The 26,714-nt window shown below is 38.4% G+C and overlaps 1 protein-coding gene across 1 annotated transcript in view; it reads right to left on the bottom strand.

Annotated features, from left to right (window-relative positions):
* Positions 1-8,828, bottom strand: part of ITPKB (inositol-trisphosphate 3-kinase B) — a 166,695-nt gene extending 157,867 nt beyond the window's left edge. The window contains exons 1-2 of the mRNA XM_003767760.4: positions 8,472-8,828; positions 4,411-6,671 (exon numbers count right to left, since the gene is read on the bottom strand). Coding sequence (XP_003767808.1) covers positions 4,411-6,456 — 2,046 coding nt within the window. The 5' untranslated portion in view covers positions 6,457-6,671; positions 8,472-8,828. The remainder of the gene's footprint in view (positions 1-4,410; positions 6,672-8,471) is intronic.
* Positions 8,829-26,714: the final 17,886 nt, after the last annotated feature.

The following is a 26,714-nucleotide window of genomic DNA, read 5'->3' as shown; positions in this document are numbered from 1 at the left end:
CTCTCTCAGTCACAATCTTTTTGTGTAGAATATTTGTTAATTTATGCAAGACATAAGAAAGGGGTATCACTCCTTAAAATGTAAAGTGCTACAATAATAAAATGTGGAAGCCACATTTTAATGCTAGTTTCTCATCACATGCTATATACATCTCAGAAGGACCCTAGTCTCATTTTTTCCAATCCACAGGCTTCTCAAAATTAACATACCAAAAACCTGGAAGTATTAACTTTACACCTAACTCTGTTCCTCCTTTTGACTTTGGTATTCTTGTCTGTACCACTACTATTCTTTTATTCTCCCAGATTTGTAACCTCAAGGTTATATGTAGGTTCTTGCTCTCCTGCCATCTCCAGTTAATCTCCTGCCAGTATCCTCTCAGTTAATAAGACCTATAGATTCAATCCCCCCTAATCTTCCACATTTATCATCTCCTATTCTGATTTAAACCACTCTAAAATAGCCTTTCATTATCACCCACTACAACTCTGGCAATAATCTGCTAACAGATCTTCCCACCTCTACTTTTTTCATTGACCTCACTCTTCATATTGCTCCAAGAACCATTTTTCTGCTTATATTCTTCAATAGTTCCTAATCTTGCCAAGTAAAATCAACATTTATATACCTCTCTTTCAAGATCCTCCAAAATTTGGTGCATATCCGTCACTTGTTACTACTCCCTTAATATATTTTATGCTCTTACCAACTGGACTCCTTTCTGATTCCTTACCAATACTTCCTTCCCCAACCACACAGTCCCACAGACATGCCCTTTCTCCCCTATCTCTGTAATATTTGTCTCACTGTTCCCTATACCTGGTACATCCTCCCTCCACATCTGAATTCTTCTGCTATATTCCTCCTATTTATCTTTTGAAGCCTGGTTCATTATAGCTGCTTAATAAATACTGGTTTCAATCCCCCAAGAAAAGACTAACTGATTTGAATTTATGTCTATTATGTACTATACTGATGTACTAACATTTCATAAAGGCAGGGACTATGTCTTTTCTAAACTTTGTATCTCTCTCAATATGTAGCAAAGAGTTCTGAATTTGGTACATACTTGATTGTATTTATTGAATTAAATTAAGGAAAGTTTTCAATCATAAATATAGCTTTAAGTTCATCTCTAACCTTCAAAATAGGGTTGGATACAGCTTTCCACCAAATACCTTTGAAGGAGCTCTGAGTGAGGTTTCTATCCTCAATTTCAAAGCTTTTTCTTTCCAGCATCACTTATGAAAGAAATCTATTTACTTGTTGTTGAGGGTTTTTTTTTTTTGGTGGGGGGAGGCAGTTGACACTGAAGATGGTGGAGAGGAGTTATAATATAAAAATAACAGCAGCATAATTCAGAGGCATAGGTAGGATAAAGCTATGAGGAAGACAAGATCTCTCATGGACCATGATATACCATATGATATAAGAACATCTATGAGATATAGGAACTTCCATCAAAAATGCAATCAATCCAACCATTTGGTAGCATGATAGATATGGAGCTGAAAGGATCAGAGCTTTTAGTATCATGCAGACAACAGTTTCAGGATAATAATATGTAGTCAATGAAAATAATCTTAGTTTTTGTACAGGAACATAACCAAAAGTTCTGATGTCCATAGGATTCCATAATTTGTAGTTGGCTACTTTCCCTTCTCCCCCAAGAAAAAATACTATCTGTCAAAGGACTCAATGAATATGGAGCTGGTGGTGGTGGGAGTAGTGGGAGGGGGGAGCTTCTTTCTATTTCAATCCTGTGGGTGTCTTAAACACTATAGGGACAAACATCTCAAAACATGTTCAGAGGTGGAGATCTAGATTGTGTAAGAGTCACAGACAGCTAGACAGGTCTCATTCCTACTGTTGGTCCAATTAACTAACTTGAGCAAGCTACTTAAGGATTCTTGGGTTCCTCAGTTTTTTATCCTTAGATAATAATTTTAAAAATATTTGAACCAGTTGTATTAGAGAATTTCTTCATCCCAACTCTTGACAATTTAAAATCTTTAAAAATACTGACACTTAAAAATAAAATAAAAATTACTGACACTATTAATTACAATGACCAGTCTTGGTCCCAGAGGAAAGAAGAGGAAACCTATCTTTCTCCTTATATATTGTACATATCATCAAACAAGGTTGGTTAGGCAGTTATGTATCATGGTACTTTTAGAATTTGGAAGATCTGCTTTAGCTATATGGTCCTTTAACCTCTTTGTGCCTCAGTTTCCTCATCTGTAAAATGGAAGTAGTAATAGTACCTATTTCCCAGAGTCATTATAAAGATCAAATGAGAAAATGTATAAAGTGTTTTTCAAATCTTTTTAAAAGTGCCATTATTGGCAAAAAAATTTGGCTTTGTTAAAAGAGGAGATTCAAAGAGGGTATTATTTTGGGGAATGACTCTAATTTTTAAAAAGACATAAATAAAAGTTGCCAATTTTGAAAAATATATTGAGAGAAAATTAAAAATGTATCAAAATTCTAACCAGCTGAAGCTGCTAAATTTACTCTCCCTGAAGAGACTGAGGATGGGGGACAACAAATAGATTATCTGTGCTTCAAGACTTGACAAGAAACCTTGAAAAAGGAAGAGACCAATCTCCTGTTTACTAAGTCTCTAATTGTCTGGTGAAAGATACAGAAATCTGGACCACACCTTTGATGAGAAGCATTTTCCATGCTCTTCATCTCCTCCCATTCAGGTGGAGCAACCTTCCTGCAATCCTGGCATTAACATCACCAGCTGCAGGTGCGACTTGTTCGGTTCCCTTTCCTTTCCTCAAAATGCCAGTCTGATTCAGGGTGAAATTTTGCATATATATTTGCCTCCACCCTGGAAACAGAAACACAAATGCCTGATCTGTGAAAGTTCTAGTCTGTGATTTTTTCTTAGGTAGAAGGGAAGGAGGAGGTGAGGAGCAGAGAAGGCCATAGTAATCCATCCAGACTGTTTCAATGAGGCGGAAGAAAGAAATATAGAGCTCTGAGAGCATCAATTGAAAGGTGCTAGTTAAATTAAATAATATTGAACTTTCAAGATGAAAACTACAGATCTGCAATATCTGAGCAGAAGGCACTGAAAGATTCTGTATTCTCATTCTGCACCCCAAAGAAAGGCAGCAGCCCTTTACTAAACTATCAGATCCAGCCATAAACCTCCTCCTACTCTTTGCAAGAGCTAAGAGAAAGTCCAGACATTCTCTGAAGTACTAACTTGCACTCTTACGTCTTCTGCAAGACATTTTGCTATTACCAAGAGTGAAAGCAGGGCAGGGTTGAGATTAACCATGCCATAAAAATAAAACGTATGTCCAGCATAAGATGTCTGGGAAATGGATCCAAAGACATGAATGTGAAAAATTATCTTACAGAACGTCAGTGGACTAAAATCCTTCTCCATTCCTGGACAGCAGCCTCTCTGTGTCTCTTTCTTTAGGCATAGAAGCTTAATACAGGCTCTTTAGATAATGAAAAATGAACCTTAATGCAAAAACAAGCCACCTGCTTTACTCAGAGCATGATTTTCCCTTGCCTTCATAGCTCAAACTGTTCCATAGTCTCCTGCCTCGCTGAAAGGGAGAGGTGTTTCATCCAAACTTAATAAGATGGGTTCGGGGTTTATAAAAGAGAAAAATTAAGAATGGCTATATACCCAGTATGGACTAGTTCAGAATGCATTTTCAGGGTTTTTACAAGCCCTGCCTCAGTAACAATGCCGTCTGCTTCTGTAGAGTATCAGCAGAAGCCAAACTAAGAGAATCAAATGCTTTTAAGTTTCTTTCCACCTAAATGGAATTCAGAATCATAGATTCAGATGATATTCTACCTAATCAGGGACGATTTACCTTCAAATCACTCTGTCTCTTTGAGAATGAACCAGCTTGTCTGCAGAGACAGCTCATGAATAGCATGCTTTCATAGAAAATATGTCATGAATCATAGACATTCAAATATATGTGTGTATACACACACATATATTTGATGTATATAATACATCGTGAGCACATATATGTATGTATAGTGTATATCATGAATATAATGCAATGCAAATATATGTATGTAAAACAATACTTATCAACACAAACATGTGTGTACAAACACATTTACATGCAACTAGACATATGTTGTGTGCATCATATGTATAATATACATTTTACATATACATATATACCCACATATATTTATACAAGTGACAAAAGCAGTTGATTAATTATCTTTTAGCCACATAAGGGTATATTAAACCCAGAAAACAAAACTTGAAAGCAATACTTTCACCAGGAGGACTGACTTAAAACTTCCTAAGTTTGATAAACAAGAAAGGAATCAAGTATAAGGACAGCCATAAAAAGCTTGAGTTGGAGAAATTCAGACTAGTGGAAAATCATTCCCATCAAAACTTACCACTCTAGGTTTCTGCTGATCCAGAGTATGAAGGAAAGCCGAATTTGGGTCCAAAGAACGCTCTGGATCACTGGAAATGTCCTCCTCTGAATCATCATAGGATGAGGAGAAACCAGTAGAAGAGGCAGAGGAGGAAGACAGCTTTCTCAAAGGCATGATCCCTCGAGGGTTTTCCTGAACTTCCTCTAAGCCCCCATCCTCCAGGGCGCCCATATCTGTGATAATGACTGCTGGGATGTTGCTGGGACAGCAAGCCTCCCTGAGAGAAGGTTTCCTCTCAGATTCAGGGGTCAGCTCTTTATCCTGACGATTCTCTTGCTGTTCCTGTTGCTGCTTCCTTTCGGAAGTCCCATCTGACTGGACCACTTTCCCAGGGTCTGTCCAGGTTGTACCAGCCTCCTCCATTGGGCCAGGCCAAGTCACTAGGCTTTTTGAACTGGTGTTTAGCTGAACACTAAAACTGTTCTTGGGAGAACACTGATACCCTTCCTCCTTTTCTACTGAATCCCTGAAAGGCAAAGTGTCTTGCCTGTAGCCACGAAGAATTCCCAACTCCGGGTCCACCTCCACCTCTACCTTCCCCAGATGCACAGCCCTGCCTGAAATTCCAAGTGATTTGGTCCCTATTTTCTCCCCTGGCTCAGAATCCGGCTTCTGCACTAAAACCACCGGAGACCCCTTTTTCTGGGGCTGCACCGGGGCTGCTGAGCTGTGCTCTGAGGATGCCCGAGTGCAACTCTTGGCCTCAGAGCTTTGCATATCCAAAGTCGGGGTGGTCCTGCTCTCCCTCTCCACGGGAGCCCTGGATCCCTGCACTTGGTCAGGCAGATTTCCTTTCTCCAACTTCTCAGGAACCTTTGAACCGCTGATCCTGCTCTTCTCTTCAGGTGTCCCGCTGCACCTGGCTCCCCCGTCTTTTTGCACTTGATTCTCTTGGGCTCTCACACCAAAGGAAGCAAAACCTCTCTCTATCCAGGCGGCGGGCTCCTGAGAGAAAACCTCACAGTGGGGCTCCCTGCCTGTGGAGCCCCTCCTTTCTGCTCCTTTAGCCCTGGCTTCTCTAGAGAGCTTTGCTCCCCCAGAGCCTACAAGAGTCTCGCAGCCCTGTTCTCCAGGGAGTGATTGGCTTCCCTTGTGGACCTCCTTAGTCGTGAGTGAGCCACAGGCTCTATTTGTAGAGGACCTCTTCTCCATCTCCACCCCAGATGGGGTACCCTGTGCCCCACGTGTCAGACTCCAGTTCCCACGTTCCACTGGAATGACCTGACTCGACGCCCTGAGGGTGAGCTCCCTTCTCTCTGTCTCCTGCGAGGAAACTGAGCCTCTAGTTTCTCGGGACTGACCCTCCTTGCTCCCCATCTCCACTGGGGTCTCCAAGCATTGCTCTCCCCAGGATTTGGTCCTCCTCTCTTCGATCCGGGTGTACTCTGTGAGGACCCTGCCGGGGGGCTGGCTGCTGCTGCGGGACGGGCAGGGGGAAGGCGAGCGGGCCCTGCCCAGCCGGGGGCTCCGAGACGCTTCTCTGGCGGAGTTCTGCGCCTGGATGTGCGCCTCGAACATTCCCACTTTCTGGTTCACCTGCACATTCTGCAGCTCCCACTCCAAGATCCTCAGCTTCTTCTTGGCCTCCTCCGGCCCGGTTGGGGAGAGGCTGCCCGAAGACACCACCTGCTGCCCCTCCCCTCCCAAACTGGGTGCCCAACTGGGGCTGCCCACGCTGCTGCTACTACTGTTCAGCCTCCGTCTGCTGCTGCTACTGCTGCTGCTGCTGCTGCTGCAGCTGCCGCCTCCTCCCCGCCAGCTCCCGCGACTCCCGGACTCGTCTGGAGACAACCGATCGACCGGAGGGAAGAGGAAGGAGGTCCCTCTCCCCGGGCTGAAGACGCCGCCGCTGCCCGGGCTCAGCACGGGCACCGACAGCCCGGGTCTTCCAGGGGGCGGGGGCGTCTTGCTGCTGCCGCTGCTGCAGCCACCGCTGCCGCTCTCCACATTATTGCTACTATTCATCATCACCAGGCTGTTCAGCGCATAGCAATACACAGCCATAGTACTGGGTCCCGCCGCGCTTCCAAGCCCTGCTGCTGCTCCAGCTCTGACTCCAGCGCCGCTGTCCCCTCCTCCCCCTTCTCTTCCAGGGTCAGCCCCGCAGGCCCGGCGGCTGCTGTCCTCCGCGGAGCCGGGGCACCATTGCCTCGGCAACAGGATGGGGGCAGGGCAGCGGGCTTGGCCCCAGCCCAAAGCTCCATAAACAACCCGATCCGCTGTGGAGCAGAGAGGGAGAGAAAAGTTAGGACCCCAGCGAGGAGAGAGGAAGAGCCAAGAGTAAAGGGAAGGTCTGGTGGAGATGGGAGGACCCAGCTCTAACCTGAGGATGAAACCCTGGGGAAGCTCTAGCCAGTCACACTGGTAGATGGGGACGCATGCAAGTCAGCATACAGTTCATCAGTGTTGTACATCTATTTCATGATGGCCTGCTGAGGTCCTGTGCTTATCCTAGCGAGGACCCTAGGATGTTTGCCACTGTTACCTTAAATTACGTGACCAGTAAAAAAAAAAAAAAAGAGTGAGGGGGAACCATAAAGGGAAGGGAAAATGTCCTTTTTCTGTACATTCCCAAACTGATAATCTTTGAGGTCTCTTTCAAATTCGAATTCCTCTCCACATCTATAGGCTTGTGTTTGGTACGTGTCATTTGAGAGTATATTTTCGCTTCTCAGGTGCTGGGTACTCTCTCTGCTGAGTGGTATGGTGCAAGTACCCTGTGCATGCATATTTTCTTACAGTATGGAATGTCTTACACTCTTGGAACATCAATTTGTGTGTTTAATTAGTTTCACCTCACTCTTATCATGCAGCACAAGTCCCTAGATTTTTCAAACTCCTTCCAGATCCAACCCCCAACCCCACTCAGGCATTCTGGAAAACTGGATTGGACATCTAGCCCATGAATTTCCCTTTGTGCTCTGAGCTTCTAAATAAGGGCCCCGGTGTGGTTCTGGTGTCAATTTGATTTTCCAATGAATGTCTCTCAGTAAACCTCCTCCTGCCTACAATGTTATCTTGTACCAGGGCCTTCAGTCACATCCTACCACATAATACCCTCATCTGGCCTAAAAGAGGCCTTCAGCATTAGGATCCAAAGTAAACATACACACACACACACACACACACACACACACACACACTCCATGTGTTTCCACATGCATTTCTTTGTAATGAGCTTGCTTCCTTTTATTGAACGTGTAAATTTTGTGAGTTGTGCTTGAACTCGGGGGCCTGGGACACTGCCTCTTTGACTACCACCTTGCTAGACTCCACTGTTTGGCTTCCCACTCCCGTGGAGGGGTGTGCACGTGTGTACGTTAGTACGTGTGGATCTCCGTACCCGTGCACCCAGGGGGAGGAGGCTGTCTCTGTGATGTACCACAGCGCGGGCGTCCCACTTTAATGAAACTCCCCATTCACGGAGGCAATAAAGCCAAGGCGGAGTCTGGGTTTTGACAGCCGTGGTACCTTCCTCCGGGTTGCAACAGGGGTCTCTGCGAAATGTTCCAAGCCCACCTGGAGCACAACCCCAGCACACCTTCCCTGCCAGTTATTGCATGAAGCCAGAGACCTAAGAGCTAACTGGATTAGGTGGAAGTGGAGGTGCCGGTTCCAGTTCCCAGCTTGCATCCCCGGTAACCTGATTTGCAAATCCTGCACCGCCTCTCCCCGGAGCTATCGGGGTGTCCCCGCTTTCTGGCGCCAGCCCAGGCAAGGGGGAAATCCTAGGACTCTCTCTCTGTGCAGCCAGAGAGAAAGAGGAGTACGGACGGATCAGCCCGGAAGGCAAGCCGAAGAACACACTGAAACTTGAATCTCTCTCTCTACTGGGGCTCCCCGCCACCCTCTTCTCTTGCAAATATTCTACTCTCCAAAGCTGAAAGATTTTCCGCAGGCCCCTTCCCCCCCACCAACCTGAAACACCCAAATCCACTTAACCGGCAGTTGGGGCTTTGCAGGGAAGGAACTGAGGGAAGAGACAAGAAAACAGACATTTAAAAGCTTCCAGTCCTTACCTGGGATATTTCTTAGTCCACTTGGTCCTCTTCAGACTACATCATCTCTGAGGCGCTAGACCCCATCGGGCAGAGATGATTTTTTAAAGAGAAAATGCTCCCAAAAACCGTTTCCTCATCCAGATCAAGATCTGAGAGACACACCAAAAAAGGGGGGGGGAGGACGAGGGGGACACAGAGAAAGAAGTCTCCCGAATGCTGCGCAAAGCGAGCAGGAACTGTAGGGGAGGCTGCTCCTGCTGCACAGCCCTGCGCCCCTTTCTCCGAAGTAGAGATAACCCCTTGTCAGTTTCAGCTTGGCAGTCACTTGGATGTGTTTGTTCAATGTACGATTAAAAAAAAAAAAAAAAAAAAAAGGTTGGGGAGGGAGGAGGGAGTAAGGCGGGGGGACCAAGGGGGAGGAAAGCAGGAAGGAAGTTGTGAGCCTGTCTGGGGTTGAACTCAGCGGAACAAGTTTCTTTTCTTTTTTTTTTTTTTTTTTTTTTTTTTTTTTTTTTTCTATTGCTTGGCAGGACCGGGAGGGAAACACTTAAAAAAAAAAGTTTCCATTGTTAGCTAACCAAAAAAAAAAAAAAAAAAAAAAAGAAAGAAAGAAAGAAAAAAAAAGAAAAGAAAAAGAAAAAAAAGAAAAGAAAAGAAAAACCAACCCTTTCAACCTCTGCGGGTTAAAGACATACGATCCATTTTTCCACCACTGAGAGAGGTTTGACTCTTTCTGAAAATGTTTTAAGTTTTAGAACAGCAAGGCTTGTATGAGCTTTTGGAACAAAGTAGATCCCGGAGCCCTTTCTTGTAATTTATACTAAACTAAAATACTACGTAAAAAGAATGAGGGCGGGTACAGAAATACTCATATGCAGGGTACATTTCAGGCTTGACATTGCAGTTGTATTTTTTTTTTTTAAATACACATCAGGAAATGCACAGTGTCTATAAGGGTGTAGTATTTCTGAGGGCTGTGAGAAGGTTGTGATCTGACTTGTACATGCAGTGTAATTGTTATGTGTATAAACAAATGTACACTTTTGAGTGCATTTCTCTCTATAAACAAGTGTGCATATGGCAAATGCCACATTAGCAATTTTTTTTGTATTTAATTTTCTTAAGTTATTTTAAGAAAAGGCATAACTTCTGAACTTAGTTCTAGCAAGATCTAAGATTACCCCTTCCTGTCTTCTGTCTCTCCCCATCTCTGTCATTTTCCAATCCTTGTCCTCGTGTCCACCAGAAATAAGGAAGAAAAGGGAAAAATAGAAATGTTGTTGGATGGAAGATTCTAAACTGATTAAACTCTGGCTGTACAACTGTGTTTTGCATAATTCCTTAAGACTTTAACTACAGCATTTGGTAGACATAGGGAAAACACAGCTGCAAAAACCTGGAGTTTCATAAATCCTGAGGCTCAAGAGGCCTTAACATTCCTATTAACTAAAATTCAGATGGAAATTTTGACTTTGTATGCACCAAACCAATGCCTGGCTTGTTTATGTAACAATCCCATTTAACTGAGCAAAGTAACCTTCCCAGCCTGGAACAGTCTTGTGCAAAATCTGAAGCCAAGAGGTCAAAACTGGCCAACATATCTCTCAGAAACTCATGATTTCTTTTTTTTATTGTGGCTACTTTTCAAATGCAACATTTCCTTTGGGTCAGACAGATTAGACCTGAAGACTTTCGGTCGTTTGCCTATAGAACTACATTGTTGGAGTTGGGGAGAGGTCTAGAATGTTCCCAACTCTATTCTCACTTCCTAGTGTCATGGAATAAAAATCAGAGATCCTGACCCTTTTCCCCAAATCCACACCAGAAATGTCATTGCAAATAGCCTCACACTGTCATGCCTGAATAGGAGACAGACTAACCCATGATACACTAAAAATAATGTGGGGATTGTGACCACAATCATAAAAATAATATTAATATTACAAGTAAATAGTGTTTGCAAAGCTCACTTGATGATCACAGTAGCCCTGTGAAATAAGTGCTATAGCTACTATCTCCATTTTACAGGGAAGAAATTAAGGATGAGAAAAGTAATACAACTTGGCTAGAATCATACCAAGTAAGGTATGATTCTTTTTTTTTTCTTTTTTTTTTTTTAGATTTTTTATTTTTTTCTGATTATCCGTGTACATCAATTTTTAAAAATACACATTTCTTAATGAATCATGTTAGGAGAGAAAAATCAGAACAAAAGGGAAAAACCACAAGAGAAAAAAAAAGCAAAAGAAAAGGGAGAAAAAAATGAACATAGTTTGTGTTGATTTGCTTTCATTCTCCATAGTTCTCTCTTTCTCTCAGTGCAGAAAGTTTTTTATCCAAAGTTTACTGGGATTGTCTTGGGTCACTAAACTGCTGAGATGAACCAAGTCTTTTCTAGTTGAACATTGCATAATCTTGTTATTAGTATGTATACTGTATTCCTGGTTCTACTTATTTTGCTCAGCATCAGTTCATGTAAATCTTTCCAGAAGACTAATAAATTTCAATCACAGAATTTGAATTCATTTCTTAATTGCAAGAGCTCTTTGCACAACACTACCTAACTATATCCATTTCATTCCCCTCTTTCGCTAGGAAGGTACTCTGCAGCTTTAAAACATCAAATAATTCCAGTAACTCATAACTCTAGCCCTGACCACAGAAACAAAAGCCCCAGGTGATGTTCCTTTACTGGGGTCTACCACAGAAAAGATGCAGGAAAATCTACATCAGCACTTTACAATTGATGACAACATGTAAATTCTATACCATTCACCTCACATTCTTGCTGGTTTGACATCTGTTATAAAGCTCTCTGCCCTCCCTTGCAGAGTGTGATTCTTCTATGTCCCTCACCAGGAGAGTTCCCATCCCAAACTGATACACAACTCTGGACTGAAACCACTTCTTTACTCCTAAAGGCAGATGAACCCAATGACCCAGAATCTATGAGATTTTAGATTAGGACTAACAATCAGCCTTAATCATTTAAACTGAACAGTTTCCCTTCAGCAAATTGAAGCACTCTCTTAACCACCAGATAATCCACTGAGATTCCTTATCCGAGTACACTGCTATGAGGTATACTTCTCTGGTAAAGCAGAGTTCTTTATACACTAGAGCCTTTCTAAGGCTGTTGCTTTAATTATTTTTCAGTGATGTCTGACTTGACCCTTTTAGGATATTCTTGGCAAAGATACTGGAGTGTTTCCTTCCCCAGCTCATTTTACAGCTGGGGAAACTGGAGCAATTAGGGTTAGGTGACCTTCCCAGGGTCACACAGCTAGCAAGTGTCTGAGGCCAGATTTGAATTGAGGAAGAGGAATCTTCATGATTCTAGGCCTGACACTCTATCCACTTTACCACCTAGCTGTCTCTTCTTAGAGCTAGTACTCCTCAGTGGAGCAGCTGGTTATTAAATACTACAACTAAGATAGGTAAGATAAAAGAGTCTGGCTGTTCCTGTCTGGACTTCCAGGATGTTTGCATATTAATCAAATCACCATTGGACCTAGAAGGTTTTATCAGTTCACCTAGTAATACTTATCTGGGAATAAGAAAATCTAGGTTATGGTCCAGTTAGATTCTTGCTAAGTTGGATTTCTTTGATTTCATCCACAGGTTCTGAGAGTATATAACCCAGTCATCAATCAATCAACAAGTATTCATTCATTGAAAAAAAGGTAAAGCTCTCACACAGGGCATTTGGACAGTTTTTCTTTCTCTGGGCTGACTCATTTACTTCATTTTGTTCTCATGTTGACTGCTCTAAATTCTTAGGAATGATTACCACCATAAGATTACATTCAAAATTCTTTCAAAGTCCTAAGCTACTTAAAGTTCCCTGTTGGGGAAGACTATACTCTCTCTTCTCTATGATTTGGCTTTCAAGTCCTCACAGACATGCTTCTATTTATACCAAACTAGTCATTCACAATAATGGCACTATTAGATTTTAAACTTAGTCATTCGGAGTTTAACATGTTAAAGGTACATAGCTTCTTCAGGTTTTATTTTGAATTGCAAACTAGAACTACATACCCTATTTACTTACACCGACATTTTATTTCCTATATTGTTTAATAAGACACTTATAGACTCAGTACTACTTATCCTCAATGTGATTAGTGGCTAAACGATTCTTTGTTAATGATATATTATAAAATATGTGTAAAGCTAAAAAAATAAACATAATCATTAACTTAGCAAAAGGAAAAATAAATAATGATATCACAGGTACTCATATGTTAAAGTCAAATATTGCTAATAATATTAATAATAATAGCTAGCATAATAGCCTTCTGCGTGCCAGGCATTGTACTAAATACTTTACAAATCTTGTCACATTTAATTCTTACAACAATGCTGAGAGATAGATGCAATTATATATCCACTTCAAAACTGAGGAAACAGGTAAGCAAAAATTAAACTATTTTCCCAAGGTCACAAATGTTTGAGGGTAGATTTGAACTCCTGGCCCAGCACCCTGTCCATTGTGCCACAATAATGTATATATAAAGCTGGATCATATTATGTCACCAAAGCACTCAGTATCTGTGGGGAAACATGAGCATACAGAAAAAGAAACACATGATTTGGAGCAGAATGGGGAGGGGGGCAGGGATGCTAAAGAAACACATCAGGGGAAAAAAACCAAACATTTGTTTGGGAATTCATAGCTGTGGAGCTGTACACTTCATTCATCTCTTTCTGTCTAAGAAATCATCTATAACAGTTTCTTGATGATTACTGTTTCTCTGGTAAATAGATAATTCTAATGCTAAACTAAGTTGATCAAGCATTGTGCTTCACTACTAGCAGGACGTTTTGGCCAAAATATTTTTTAAATAGTATTTGATTTTTCCAAGTGCATGCAAAGATAGTTTTCAGCATTCACCTTTTCAAAACCTTGTGTTTATTTTTAATTGTATTTTATTTTTCCAAATACATGCAAAGATAGTTTTCAACATTCATACTTTGCAAAACCTTGTATTCCAAATTTTTCTCCTTCCCTCTACTCCCTTTCCCTCTCCCCAAGAGAGCAAGCAATTCAGTAAAGGTTAAACATGTACAATCCTTCTAAACATATTTCCATATTTGTCATATTGTGCAAGAAAAATCAGATAAAAAGGGAAAAATCATGAGAAAGGAAAAAAAACTAAACAACCACCACAACAAAAAAAAATGAAATACTATGACATTCAGTGTCCATAGTTCTCTCTGGATGCAGATGGCTCTTTCCATCCCAAGTCTATTCAACAAAAATTCTTGATCCATTGAGTGATCTCTCTGATTATCTGCTTCCAAACTGTTTCTCTGCACACCTGAACCTTCTCCTTTGTAGTAATTATAGAATCTATCACTTTCAACTTCAGGCTGGGTTGATGAAGGTTCTGCAGTTTGTCCTTTGATTTCTATTATTAGCTTTTTGGTTCAGAGTGAATCTTCTCTAACAATCTCAACATAGCTTTGGCTTAATCACTAAATTCTCTTATTCTATATATAATTAAGGAACAATACATTTCATGAAAGGAAATATTCCAGGGATGTTCAGCCAGTTCAAAGTACAAAGTTCAGTCAGTACACAGAGATGGAAATGGGAGATCAAGGAACATGAAGAAGGGAATAATCAATAATAAGTTTTGAAAAGAAGATTAGAGTCAGGCTGTTTGTGGCTGCAAATGTCAGACAGTCTGTATTTGATTCAGAAAGCAAAAGGCAACCATAGCTTAATAGTCATAATAGTAGTGAAACGATGTTGCCAGACTAATATTTTAGGAAAATCACTTTGGCAACTTTGTTGATAAATTAGAGGGAATACAGACTTGAAGCAGGAAGATCAATTAGGAAGCTATTATGTTAGCCCAGATGAGACATTATGAGAACCTAAAAGCCTTTTTAGGGTTGTGCCTTAGGAGTAAAGAGAAGAGGATAGATGAGAATTGTGGAGAGAGAAGTGAAGAAATTTGACAAATGATCAGAGGGGGAAAAAACAACAAAGGTTGAGAATGATCTTTAGGTTGAGAATCTGTGTGACTGAAAGGATAACAGTGTATCTAAATTTGAAATTTGAAAGGGTAATATGTAGCATCTAATATCCTGATATAGTGACTATGGTCTAGTTAATTCACCTTTGTTTGGTCATAATTTTGATGATAGAGAATATTTCATTGGAAAAAAAAAAACAAATATATATATGTGTGTGTATACATACACAAATTAAATTTATCTATCTAATTTATCATCTATCATCTCCAAAAAATCCTTTAACAGCGGATATAGGAGTCATTCTCTTCTTAAGCTGGCAGTACACGTAGTATATATTATTTACTTAACATTTGCTATTATGAATTTTTACATCCATTGATTACATTAGGATCTGCCTCCATAGGGGGAATTTGCACTTTTATCCCCCAAGGGTAATGTAGGGTGACTTAAAACTTGTTTGTGGCCATATAGATATAATAAAATCAAGAATTTGGAATAAAGGTTTGTGGCTGAGGACACCACATCCATGGAGCTCCATTTATGGAAGTCTAAAAGAGAGCCTGGGGGTTGAGAAAACTGGTTCAAAGTGGGGAGAGGAGTTCATATCTATATTGTCTTTGATATATGTTGAAAAAGTAGCTCCTTTGAAATGATTCTGATGATATTCAAATCAAATTAAGTGGAAATTACAAAGACCTTCTAACCCTGAATTTGATAGAATCCTGAGTCAGACCTCGCCATAGTAAGCAGGAAGAAGGTTCAAAGTTCTATTTAATACCTATGAATGCTATTTTCTGTATGCCCACTAGAGGCACTCTTAAAGAAAAGAAAACAAAACAAAACAAAAATCTTTACAACCAATGAATAGTGAGAAAAACAAACTAAGAGATTATTCCCTCGTCTGCTATTAGGTGTGTGAAGGGCTTATTTCCCTATTAGAAGTAACACTTAAATCTCTATGCTCCAAGTCAAAATAATGGTAGTCCATTGTTTGTCTTTTGGGAAAAGGTAGCCCTTCAGCTAAGGACTCCAAAGGAAGTCAGAAAGGGAAAACAGAGATAAATTCCCAAACCTACATGCCTACCACATCCTCACCTGGCAACAACCAGTCACAACAATAGGAAAACAGCAAAGGAACCTGGAAGACTTCATGTTACACTCCCATGCTCAGCAGCAACCATATATACACCAGGCTGATTGACAGCAGCTTGATGACCTTACCTGAAAGAGTAGTGACCCTGATTGTTGAAGGCACAGATTTTCTTCTCCATCTGTCCCTTGGCCACACGTATATATGCTATCTGTATAACCTTTTGTATATGTGTAACCTAAATAAGTCTAATCTTTCAACTTATGATACATGTATTTGTGGATGTATTTATCCCAAGTCTAAAAGAGAGATGTTCTAAAGCTACTTTCTTCACTATTCTACAAAATGATTTTGCCTTCAATTACCTGTGTCCTCTTGCTAACTAATAAAAGGAATCACACTGGTAAGGACTCAGAAGCCATGAGTTTTGAACAGATGTTCTTCACAGATTATCTGGAATCTGGGATCACTTGTCTGAGTAGATGTGTCAATAGAGGAAGGGTAAATGACCATACCTGCTATAATTAAAAAAGCCTACATAACCTTAAATTATCACAATCATCATATTGCATAATACTTTTTTCTCCTCAAGGTGCTTCTATATCCATTATCTTCTTTTATCCTCATACCTACTTTGTGAAATGGACATATTAGTTATTATTATACCCATAGGATGAATGAAGAAATTGCTACACAGAGAAAGATTAATTTACCTGGGGTCAATTAGCTAGTTAGTGGAAAGGTGGAGATAAGAACATACATCTAGACTGTTTTCTCTTGACTTGATAGATCCAATAGTACGATATTTGACTCGAAATAAAGAGGGAAAAAAGTAGACCTCTTACAGGCTGCCATATGGATAATATAAGAAATGAAATCAGAAAAATTTAGTTTTGATATTTAATAACTGTATGGTCATGAGATAGTCACATGAGATATTCCTTAAGTAAGATGTATAAAACATACCCATAAAATTGGGAAAGAATAAAAAACAATGAAACAGAGTTGGAGGTATTGCAGGAAAAAAATAGATATACTCATTCATTGCTAGTAGATTTTCAAACTTATGGAATCTTTCTAGAGAATAATATACTCACTACACAATAAAAAAAACACACCAAATAATCAGTTTAATCTTTTGACTATATAGAGGGAAATAGACATTTGGTATAGAGAGCAAGGTGGCACAGTGGATAGAGTACTAGGTTTGAAGTGGGGATGATTCAGCTTCCTCAGTTCAAATCTGGCTTCAGACATTGACTAGTTGTGTGACTCTGGGCAAGTCACTTAATCCTTTTGCCTCAGTTTCCTCATCTGTAAAATGACTGAAAAAGGATACAGCAAAACACTGCAAGAAAATCCCAAATGCCGTCGTGAAGCTGACATGATCAAATAGCAATAAAAAGGAAATACACCCAATATAATCCTTTGACTATATATATATATGTGTGTGTATACATGCATATATATGTGTGTATACATATACATATACATACATACACATGTGTTATGTGTGTGCATTTCCTTGACCCAATAATTCCATTGATGAGAATATACCCTGAAAGTGGTATAAATACAGAAAGGAGAAACTGTTCAAAGATTTCATAGTAGCAACATATGGATTATAAAAATTGGAAGCAATTTAAAAGATCAACAGAAGGGGAATGGCTATATAAATTATGGGACACTTATTCATGCAAGTAATACTATAATACAATTATGATTGGTCAATATAAGGAATGCACAGATATCTGGAAAGAACTTTATAAGATAATTTTTTAAAATTATGCAATCAATATATATTTATTAAGTACTTACTATGTACCAGACATTATGAAAAGCCAGAAATACAAAGAAAAAGTGAAAAGAGTTCCTCCCTTCATAGAGTTTACATTCTAAGCACATGAATAGGTATATATAAGATACATGAGAGAAGATGCAGGAGTACCTTAAAAGGATGGCACAGAAAAGTAAGATGACCTAGAAAAGCTTCCTGAGCTGTCTTGCAAGAAGTCAGGAGTTCTAAGAGCTGGAGATCAGAAGGGAGAGTATTCAAGACATGAAGTACTGCTAGATCTAAGACACTAAGACAAAAGATGAATCATATGGGAGGAAGAACAAGTAAACCAGTATAGCTGGACTGCTATAGGATTAACATGAAGACTAAAGAAATAAAAAGGGGACAGTTCATGAAGAACTTCAAATGCCAAACAAGGAAGTTTATATTTGAAAAGGTAATATAGAATCTCTGGAATTCATTGAGTAGGGTGATGCCATGGTGAGATCTACAATGTAGGAAAATCACTTTGGCTACTGTGTATAGGATTAATGCTGTAAGAAATGAGGAAATAGAGATTTTCAAAGAGATATGGGAAGACATATGAATTGATAAAGTTAAATTGAACAGAAACAGAAGAAAAATGTATACAATAAGATCAATATTGTAAAATCCAGAAGTTTTGAAGACTTGTGTAAGCAGATGAAAAGTAAAATGAACAGAACCAGAAGGACAATATTCAATTACAACACAAAAACCAAACAATTTTGAAATCTGTAAAAACTCTGAACCATATAACTATGACTCTAGAATTCCAAAGATGAAACAAGCTATCCACCTCCTAATGGAATGAATGGATTTGGGACATATAAAAAGCCATTTCTGATGGAATGCTATTGTGCTATAATAAATGATGAGTTCAATGATTTTGGAAAACATGGAAAGACTTGCACAAAATAATGGAGAGCAAAATGAGCAGAACCAAGAGAACGTGGTATGCAGTAAGAACAAGTTGTTTTAAGAATGACTTTGAGCAAAAAGTTATTTTGTCTATCATAAATACTCAAATTAGCTGTATAGGACACATGAAGAAAGGCACTATCTGCATCCAGAAAGCACTGATAAATAAAAGTATGTATAGAATAATTTTATATATTTGTGTCTAATAGTCATCTCTATTGTGGGGGAGGAAAGAAAAAAAAAGAAATTTATATGATAATTTTGTTGTATATTTGGAAGGAAGAGCAAGCTGAACATACCAGATTTGATGGTACATTTTCATGTACAATCATTTTATTACACCATGTTATGAAAATACTTGTTTTATTCCAAAATTAAAAATATAAAAATTGACTAATGATGGAATTTGCCTTGATTAGCTATGTATATTTGTTACAAGAAATTTGCTTTTCTTTTCCTTTTTCATTGGGGCAGGAGGTGAAAGGGAGAAAAAATTTATGTCTATTAATTTAAAAAAATAAGATGTGATATGTGTGAGAGGGACAGAGAGAGACAGAGAAGGAGTAGGGGAGAGAGGGAGGGAGATACCAATAAGGAGAGTATTGAAGTAATTCAAGTAAAGAGTGACAAAGGCCTGAACTTGGGTGAACTTGTGTGTAGGGAAAGAAGGGGACAAGCATGAGAAATATTGTAGAAAATGAAATGACAGGATCTGGAAACAAATTAGATTTGTTGTATGAGTAGAAGTGGAGTCTGGGATGACTCCATATTTGTGAACGTGCATGCCTCTAAAGAGACTCTTACCATATAAAAGAAAAATAAATGTTAACAATGAACAAAGAATACTCATGGAGGATTTTAAAGGGAGTGTGTGAAATTTGTTAGGACACTATTTGCATTTAAACTAGGTAATTTAAATAAATATAAATAATTACTAAGAAAGTATAATTATTTGCGCTGGCTTTCTATTATGTTTTAAATGTCACATCTATGATGATCCACTCAGTCATCTTAATTTCATAGACTGTTTCAGACCACAGGATGATATTTTTCTACCAATTAGATTAATGAAAATAACACATTTTTATAGCACTTTAAGGTTCAAAACCCATCATCTTTTATACCAACTACATGACATAAAGTAGGTAAGTATTTTTCTTTTCTCTACTAAAAAGATAATATGAATTGAATTGGTCACAGTAACACACAACCAAGTAAGTGCTTCTGTTGGGATACAAATAAAGCTTCCAAACTGTTGATCCAGCATTCATTCCAATATACTATCCTAGAATATTAATCAATCTAACATTGTCAGAAAGAGAATCTATAACATTGGTTCAGATCTTAAGTAACCAGGTGTAGTCTTTTCCCCCATCATATAGAATCAAGCATAAACTGTAGTAGATGTGACCAATAAGCCATGTACCTTATTTTTGTGCCCACATTTGCATTCAGCTTAAAATACCATTCTAATTGCTGCCAGTTTAAGATTATCTTTTCTGTGGGTTTCACCAGTCTTGTCTTTAGCAATCCCAATTTTCTCGTTGGCTCTTGGATTCCAAAGCAGTAATCTTCAATCTATTTTTTGCCATAAAGATCTAGAACATCTCAAGCCCTTCCCTGCTATGTATCCTTCACTCAGATCTGGTTATGTCAGATGCCTTTGGTAGACCTGGAGGCCATCTGTTTTGATGTACAAATCTTAAAAAACATTTTTTTATTTTTGTTTGGAATGCAACAAGCTTCAGCTTTGCATCTGATTGAAATCAAGGAGCCAAAGGAATTACTTCTTTTTTAAATCCTAGGAATTGAGATGGGGAGGGAGAGGATGACTTTTTTGTTATTTTTTCCCTTCTTTTTCCTCAGAGAGATTCATTTTGAATCTGATATCACCACTAAAAAAAGAGAGTCCCCCTTTTTTTTAACCCTTCTATAGCTACAAAAAGGAAAATTTCTTTTGCCTCCCTAGCACGACTAAATTTGATATAGCTATCCTAGCCATCCTTCCCAATCTCTTCTCTAGAGAAATGAGACTAAATTTAGTTGGTAAAATTCAGATAGGCAGCTCTAGGTTGGCCACAACTGAAAAATGAATAAGGCTTACTCCTCTACTTCTAGGGTATGTTGGTTAGAGTGCCACAATCCCAGAGGTACAAATAAGGAAACTGAGACTTACAGAGATTTATGACTTATCCTAAATCCTACAGGAAGTAAGTAATCAAATTAAGATTCAAGCCCAAGTCCTCTGACTCCAAACTCAATGCTCTTTCCACTACAGAACAATGGAGAGCACTGAATGATGTGGAAGATGATTGAGCTGGGACTTCTACTAGGACATCTGGATTAGTAAGAATGAGGTGAGTGTATCATTAATCAAACTATGTGTGGGAGTAGGATGGTGAGAGGGAACTGATTGGTTAGTGAGAGGACATGACATATTGGCAGAGACTAAAACCATTTAAGAGAAAAATGATAATCAGAGAATACATATGGGGACTGACAGGAACTATGTGAAAATTGTTAAGACACTATTTGCATTTAAATTTGGTAATTTAAATGTAAATAATTACTAAGAAAGTTTGCTTGATTTTGTTGGTATTCTATTATGTTTCCAATGTCATATCTACTGTGGTTCACTCAATCAGCCATCTTAATTTATTCTGACTCTATCAATCATATGGATGGCATATTTCTGCACAATCAAATTAATGAAATCTAATTTCCATGGAAATACCTTCAAATACCCCCATTCACTGTCAGGGAGCCCCAATAACCAGACTCTGCTGCTGCCCTCCCTCTCTTAAACAGCCTCAATTGAGGTATCCCCTCAGTTCACCATCACCATCACCATCACACTCCCCTACATATGGACTGATTAATGATACACTGATCTTATTCTCCTTAACCCAGACATCCTGGTAGAAGTCCCAGTTCAATCATCTTCCACACTATCCACTTGCTACCCATTGTTTTATAATAGAAAGAACATCAGTTTGAAGTGAGAAGACTTGAGTTTGAATCCTAATTTGATTACTTACTATTTGTAGGACTTTGGACAAGTCATATGTCTCCCTAGGAGTCAGTCTCTTCATTGGTAAAGTGAGGAGGGGCTCAACTAAATGACCTTAAGGTCCTCTCTAGTTCTAGGTCAAAGTTTATGTCTATTTCTTCTATATTTGCACTCCCAAATGCCCTATATTTCTCATGATATTGGCACTGATAATAAAGGGAATGCTTGGGCAAAATTACATCACTTTGCTCTAACAAACATTTTAAAAAAGCATATTTAAACTATAATCTATAGATGTATATATATGTTTGTATATATATGCATATATAAGCAAAGATTTTAATTTTTATCTTATTACATTTTAATTTTTTTTATTTTAATTAAATTTAATACTCACAACAACTTTATGAGGTAGATACTAATATTATCTCCATTTTATAAAGCAAAAAAAAGTCAAATAGCCATGGATCACCTACTAAATATCTAGGGTTGGATTAGAACTCGGGTATATTGTGATTCCAGGTCCAGTGCTCTATCTGCTGCTCCAAGTGTATTTAAATATATATGTGTGCAACTAGGGACACCTAGGGGTAGATAGGATGCCATCTTCTTGAGTTCAAATCCAGCCTTAGACACTTACTAGCTGTGTGACCCTGGACAAGTCACTTAACTCTGTCTCAGTTTCCTTTTCTGTAAAATGAATGAGAAGAAAATGGCAGACCACTCCAACATCTTTGCCAAGAAAACCCCAGATAGGATCATGTAGAGTTGGACGTGACTGAAAACAACTGAACAACAGCAAAATCTACCATACCTTTCTCTTCTGTGTCGCCTATCACATTTTATCTAATTCAGCTGTTACCTGACTCATGAATGCCTGTCAATAGCTTTAGAGTGATGGTTTCTATTAGAGGAAGTATGACTTAATAATAACTCATATTTTTAGGACATCTCAAAGTTCTCAAAGCAGCTTACTCACCACACAGTCAATGAGGTGCCAACTACCCTACCAAGCTATTAGATCTTGGATAAGGAAGAACTGGATTTGAATCTGACACTAAATTGTGTGTGATTGTGGCCAAGTGACCTGATCTCTCAGCCTCAGTTTCTACATCTGTAAAATGGAAATAATATTTCCAGTACCTACTAATATACCATGTGTACTTACCTCTGTGTGTATATATGTATGTTTTTATCTGTTTTATATTTGTGTGGGTGTGTATACACATACACACAAGTGCTCACTCCCTTGATGATCAGGAAAAGCAGTAAAAAGGATACAGACAAAAATTTGTACTCATAGTTTAGTCTATGGCAAAGACAGAAGCTTATCCTTAGGACAAGGGTTATACACCTTTATTTTCACTAACCTTTAACTGAACTTTTAGTATTCCCTTCAATTGTGAATGTCGCTAACAAAGTATTACTATTCTGAGAACAGATCCATAGGTTTCCCCAGAAGATTAAGGCACACAAAAAATTAAATATGCCTGCCTTAGGATCACAGCTCTGGAGCTAGAAGAACCCTAAGAGATTATATAGTTCAGAATCTCTTTTATTTAATTGAGGAAACTGAAATCTTGAGAGATGGCTGAGAGATGGGTATATGGACTCAAGTCCTCTGGTTTCCCAATCTAGTGTTTCTCCATCAGACTTCACTATACTGTGAAGTCACTAGTGGAGTCAAAAATAAGAAACAGATTCAGTTCCCCAGGGCCGTGAGTTGACTTAGAAGACCATAAATGAATATTATCTATTTTGTATTATAATTTTATTTATCTTGATAAAGGTTTCCCAATTATATTTAAATTACTTTTAAATTAAATTTTAAATTTTAAATCTGTATTTACTCCAGTAAGCCTGTCATGGAATAATGATTTTTTTTTGATCACAGCAATTTATGAAGATAATGAGGGAAGCAAGCATACTGGAGAACCACTAAGCCACATAGCCATAGACAATGTCAGATGTACTTAGATCATCTATCCCCTGAACTTCCAAGAAGGGTTGGGTCTTGAGAAATCATTTGACACTTAATGGGTCTGGGGTTTGGGGTCAATTTCTTGTAGCCACCAGCATACCATGCCTCTGTCCTCATTCTCTAAAGGAAAAATAGAAAGAGCAAAGATGAGTCTCATCATTAGAATTAAATGTAAATCCTGCATCCAGAGTACTGGGACTGGAGTCAGGTAGACCTGAATTCAAATGCTACCTTTTGACATCTATTAGCAGGGTGGGTCTGAGTAAGTGATTTAATCTTTCAACTTCAGTTTCTCTATCTGTAAAATAGAGATGATAATAACATGTACCTTACGAGGTCTTGGTAAAGATCAATGAGATCATATCTCTAAGGTACTTTGCAAAGGGCTGAGCTAGAAGTGAAATATTCTCAACTGTCCTTTTTACCATCTTAATAAATATGTTCTGAATTCATCAATTTACAGAATATTTCTCCTCTGAACTCTTATAGTACAATCCACATTGATAGATAGAATACTCAAATTGAGACAAAAATCACAGGTCCTCAAAGTTCTGAAGGGTTAACATTTATTAACATTAATTACTCCCTTTCTTTCTGATGAGATGAAGGATCCCTCAGGCCTTACCATCTATTCGGCTGCTCCTGGCACCTAAGATCTTCAAGGTCTCACCCTCTTTCCAGCTATCTACATGCCTTGTGGTATCCTGGCACTACTTTACTTTTACTAATTTAATTATGTAATTTAAATACTTCTAAGATGGTCTTGCCATCTACCTCAACTCTGTACCTTTACTACTTTCAGAATTTTCTATCTACCTTAAAAGCTGAACTTTCCTTTATATAATAAATCCTCCACATGGGGCTTAAGGTCTTTGAGAGACAAGATGGAGAGACAAGATTGTTTCTTTATTGTCCCATTGCAATAACTCTTGTGTGCAGACGACTCTATGCTCTTAAAAGTGGATATACTAGTAGGACATATGTTCTGCTAGGTCCTACTGTGGTGGAAGAATTTTGAATATAGATCATGCAGCCTGGCTATGTTTTCTATCTGAGGACAGGATTAATTGAGCTAAATGTATGTGTGTGGGGAAATCAGCTTTTTGAAAAAGTTGGGCTGTTCAGTGATGATTTTTGGAAGGGAGTGATGAGATGGGTCATGGTGACCCATGAAATAAAAATGATTCTTACACAATTCCCTTCTGTTTCTATACCTCTACTATCAGAAAGGGTGGGGAAAAGGGCAGAAAGTGATAAGGATCACAGATTTTAAGTCTCTACAAACATTAATTTGTCTATTACTCTTAACCTGTGATTTTTTCTGATTATTTCTCTTTACAATACTCACAATAAGAATATATAAACAAACTACCATGAAAATAACCTTAGCTCAGCTACCAAAATGGATTTTAGAGGATGAAGAATTAGAGAAACTTTGAAAGACATGAAAAAATTCTCCAAACAAATTGTCAATATATACTTTGATTCTCAGTAACTAAAATATATACATGGGCATAAGGAGGAGAAGGAGCACAATGAAAATTATGTTGAAAATCATGTTAATTCAAGACCAAAGAATGAAAGAAATCAAAGATTTTAGATGACTCAGAAAAGCTTCAGACCTGTACATTGTGGATGCTTTCTTCAAGAAGAAATTCAGAAGGATCTAGACATAGAAAATTCCAAACAGTATCACAAAAACATGTTAATTCAACCTCAACAGACAGGAAATGTCATGTGATAGATGCAGCAATCACATCAGAATCAATTGTATGGATGTAGTCAGATCAACAACTGATTAGAGTAAAGGTCAAAGTGACTATCAAATTAGAAAAAAAGAATAAGGAGGAGAAGACATTAAATGTTATAATAATCCAACATCAACATGTACAAACAACTTAAGTGTGCAAAACAGGAAATGAACAATAGTAAATACATGAATCATAACGCAGATAATACCTACAGGAATACAATAAGTATATTAATATTTCTCAGAGAAGATTAGCTGTTACAAAATAGGTGGTACAATGTTCAGTCATTTCATTCATATCCCACTCTTTCTAACCCCATTTAGGGCTTCTCCAACAAAGATACTGGAATGGTTTTTCCATCTCCTTTTCCTTCTCCAGCTAGTTTCTGGGGCAAACAGTTAAGTGACTTGTTCAAGGTCACACAGCTAGTATGTGTCTGAGACTGAATTTGATTAAGAGAATGAGTCTTCCTGACTTCAGACTTGGATTTATATCTACTTTGACATTTCAGTGCAAACCATCAGATACTTAATTTTAACAAATGGAGAGACAGGGCAGATAAGGGCACCAGTTCAGAGTATAAACTCATGTGCAATACATTACAGAGAAGGATGTTGGAAAATTATAAACATTATCACCAAAGAAAAATGTTTAAAACTTTTTTAGCTGAGAATATAATAAGGTAGAAAAGAAAAAAATTTCTTAGGATGTAGAACTGTCCAAATATGTAATAGGCTTCCTAGAGAAGTGGTAAATTTTCCTTCTCAGAGGTCTTCAGAGCCGATTGCATGCTTGTAGAGTATAAAATAGTAGGAATTCATTTCACATGTGAGATAGACTAGATGATCCCTGAGGTCCTTTATAACTCTCAAATTCTGTGATTTGGTGAAAGCTTGGCAGGAGACTCAACTAAATCAAATCATCTTCAGAACATTCACATATGACTTTGGAAGGAGGACAAGTCACAAAATGAAACGGATCAGATGATGTTTCTCCAGTGTTCTAGTCTCCTGAACAATAATGATAGAACCATTTGGATTTTACCATTTTAGGAGTCAGTGTACTAGGGAAGGAAGTAACAAGAATGCTTAAAAAATTAGAAGTTAAGAAGAATGCTTGGACCTGAGCAAAAATACCTACAGAGAGAGAGAAGTCCTTGCTGGAAGTAATAAAATTTAAATGCAGTCAGAGATAATTTTTTAAAATGTCTCAAGAAAGGGTATTATATATATATATATATATATATATATATATATGTTAAATTATTTAATATTCTATGCAGTCAGAAGGAATATGATTTAAAGATAACTTCAATACCAAGGCAAGCAAAGGACTGCTTAGGCAGCTAGTAACATGGTGGGCTTGGAATTAGGAAGATATGAATTCATATGGCATTTCAGAAATTTATTGCATTACTTTGGGCAAACAATTTAACCCCAGTCTGCCTCAGTCCCTTTAATTGTGAAATGGAAGTAACCATAGTACCTAAGGTTGTTGTGAAGATAAAGTGAGATATTTGTAAAGTTTTAGCACAGTGCCTGACACATTTTATTGTTATTCAGTCACAAAGAGTCATCCAACTCTTTGTGACCTCACTTGGGATTTTCCTGGCCAAGAATAGAGTAGTTTGCCTTTTCCTTGTCCAGCTTATTTTACAGGATGAGCAAACTGAGCCAAACAGAGTTAAGTGACTTACCAGGGTCC

This window comes from Sarcophilus harrisii, chromosome 4, assembly GCF_902635505.1.
Source record: "Sarcophilus harrisii chromosome 4, mSarHar1.11, whole genome shotgun sequence".
Classification (NCBI taxonomy): domain Eukaryota; kingdom Metazoa; phylum Chordata; class Mammalia; order Dasyuromorphia; family Dasyuridae; genus Sarcophilus; species Sarcophilus harrisii.
This window is presented reverse-complemented; position numbering and strand designations above follow the sequence as displayed.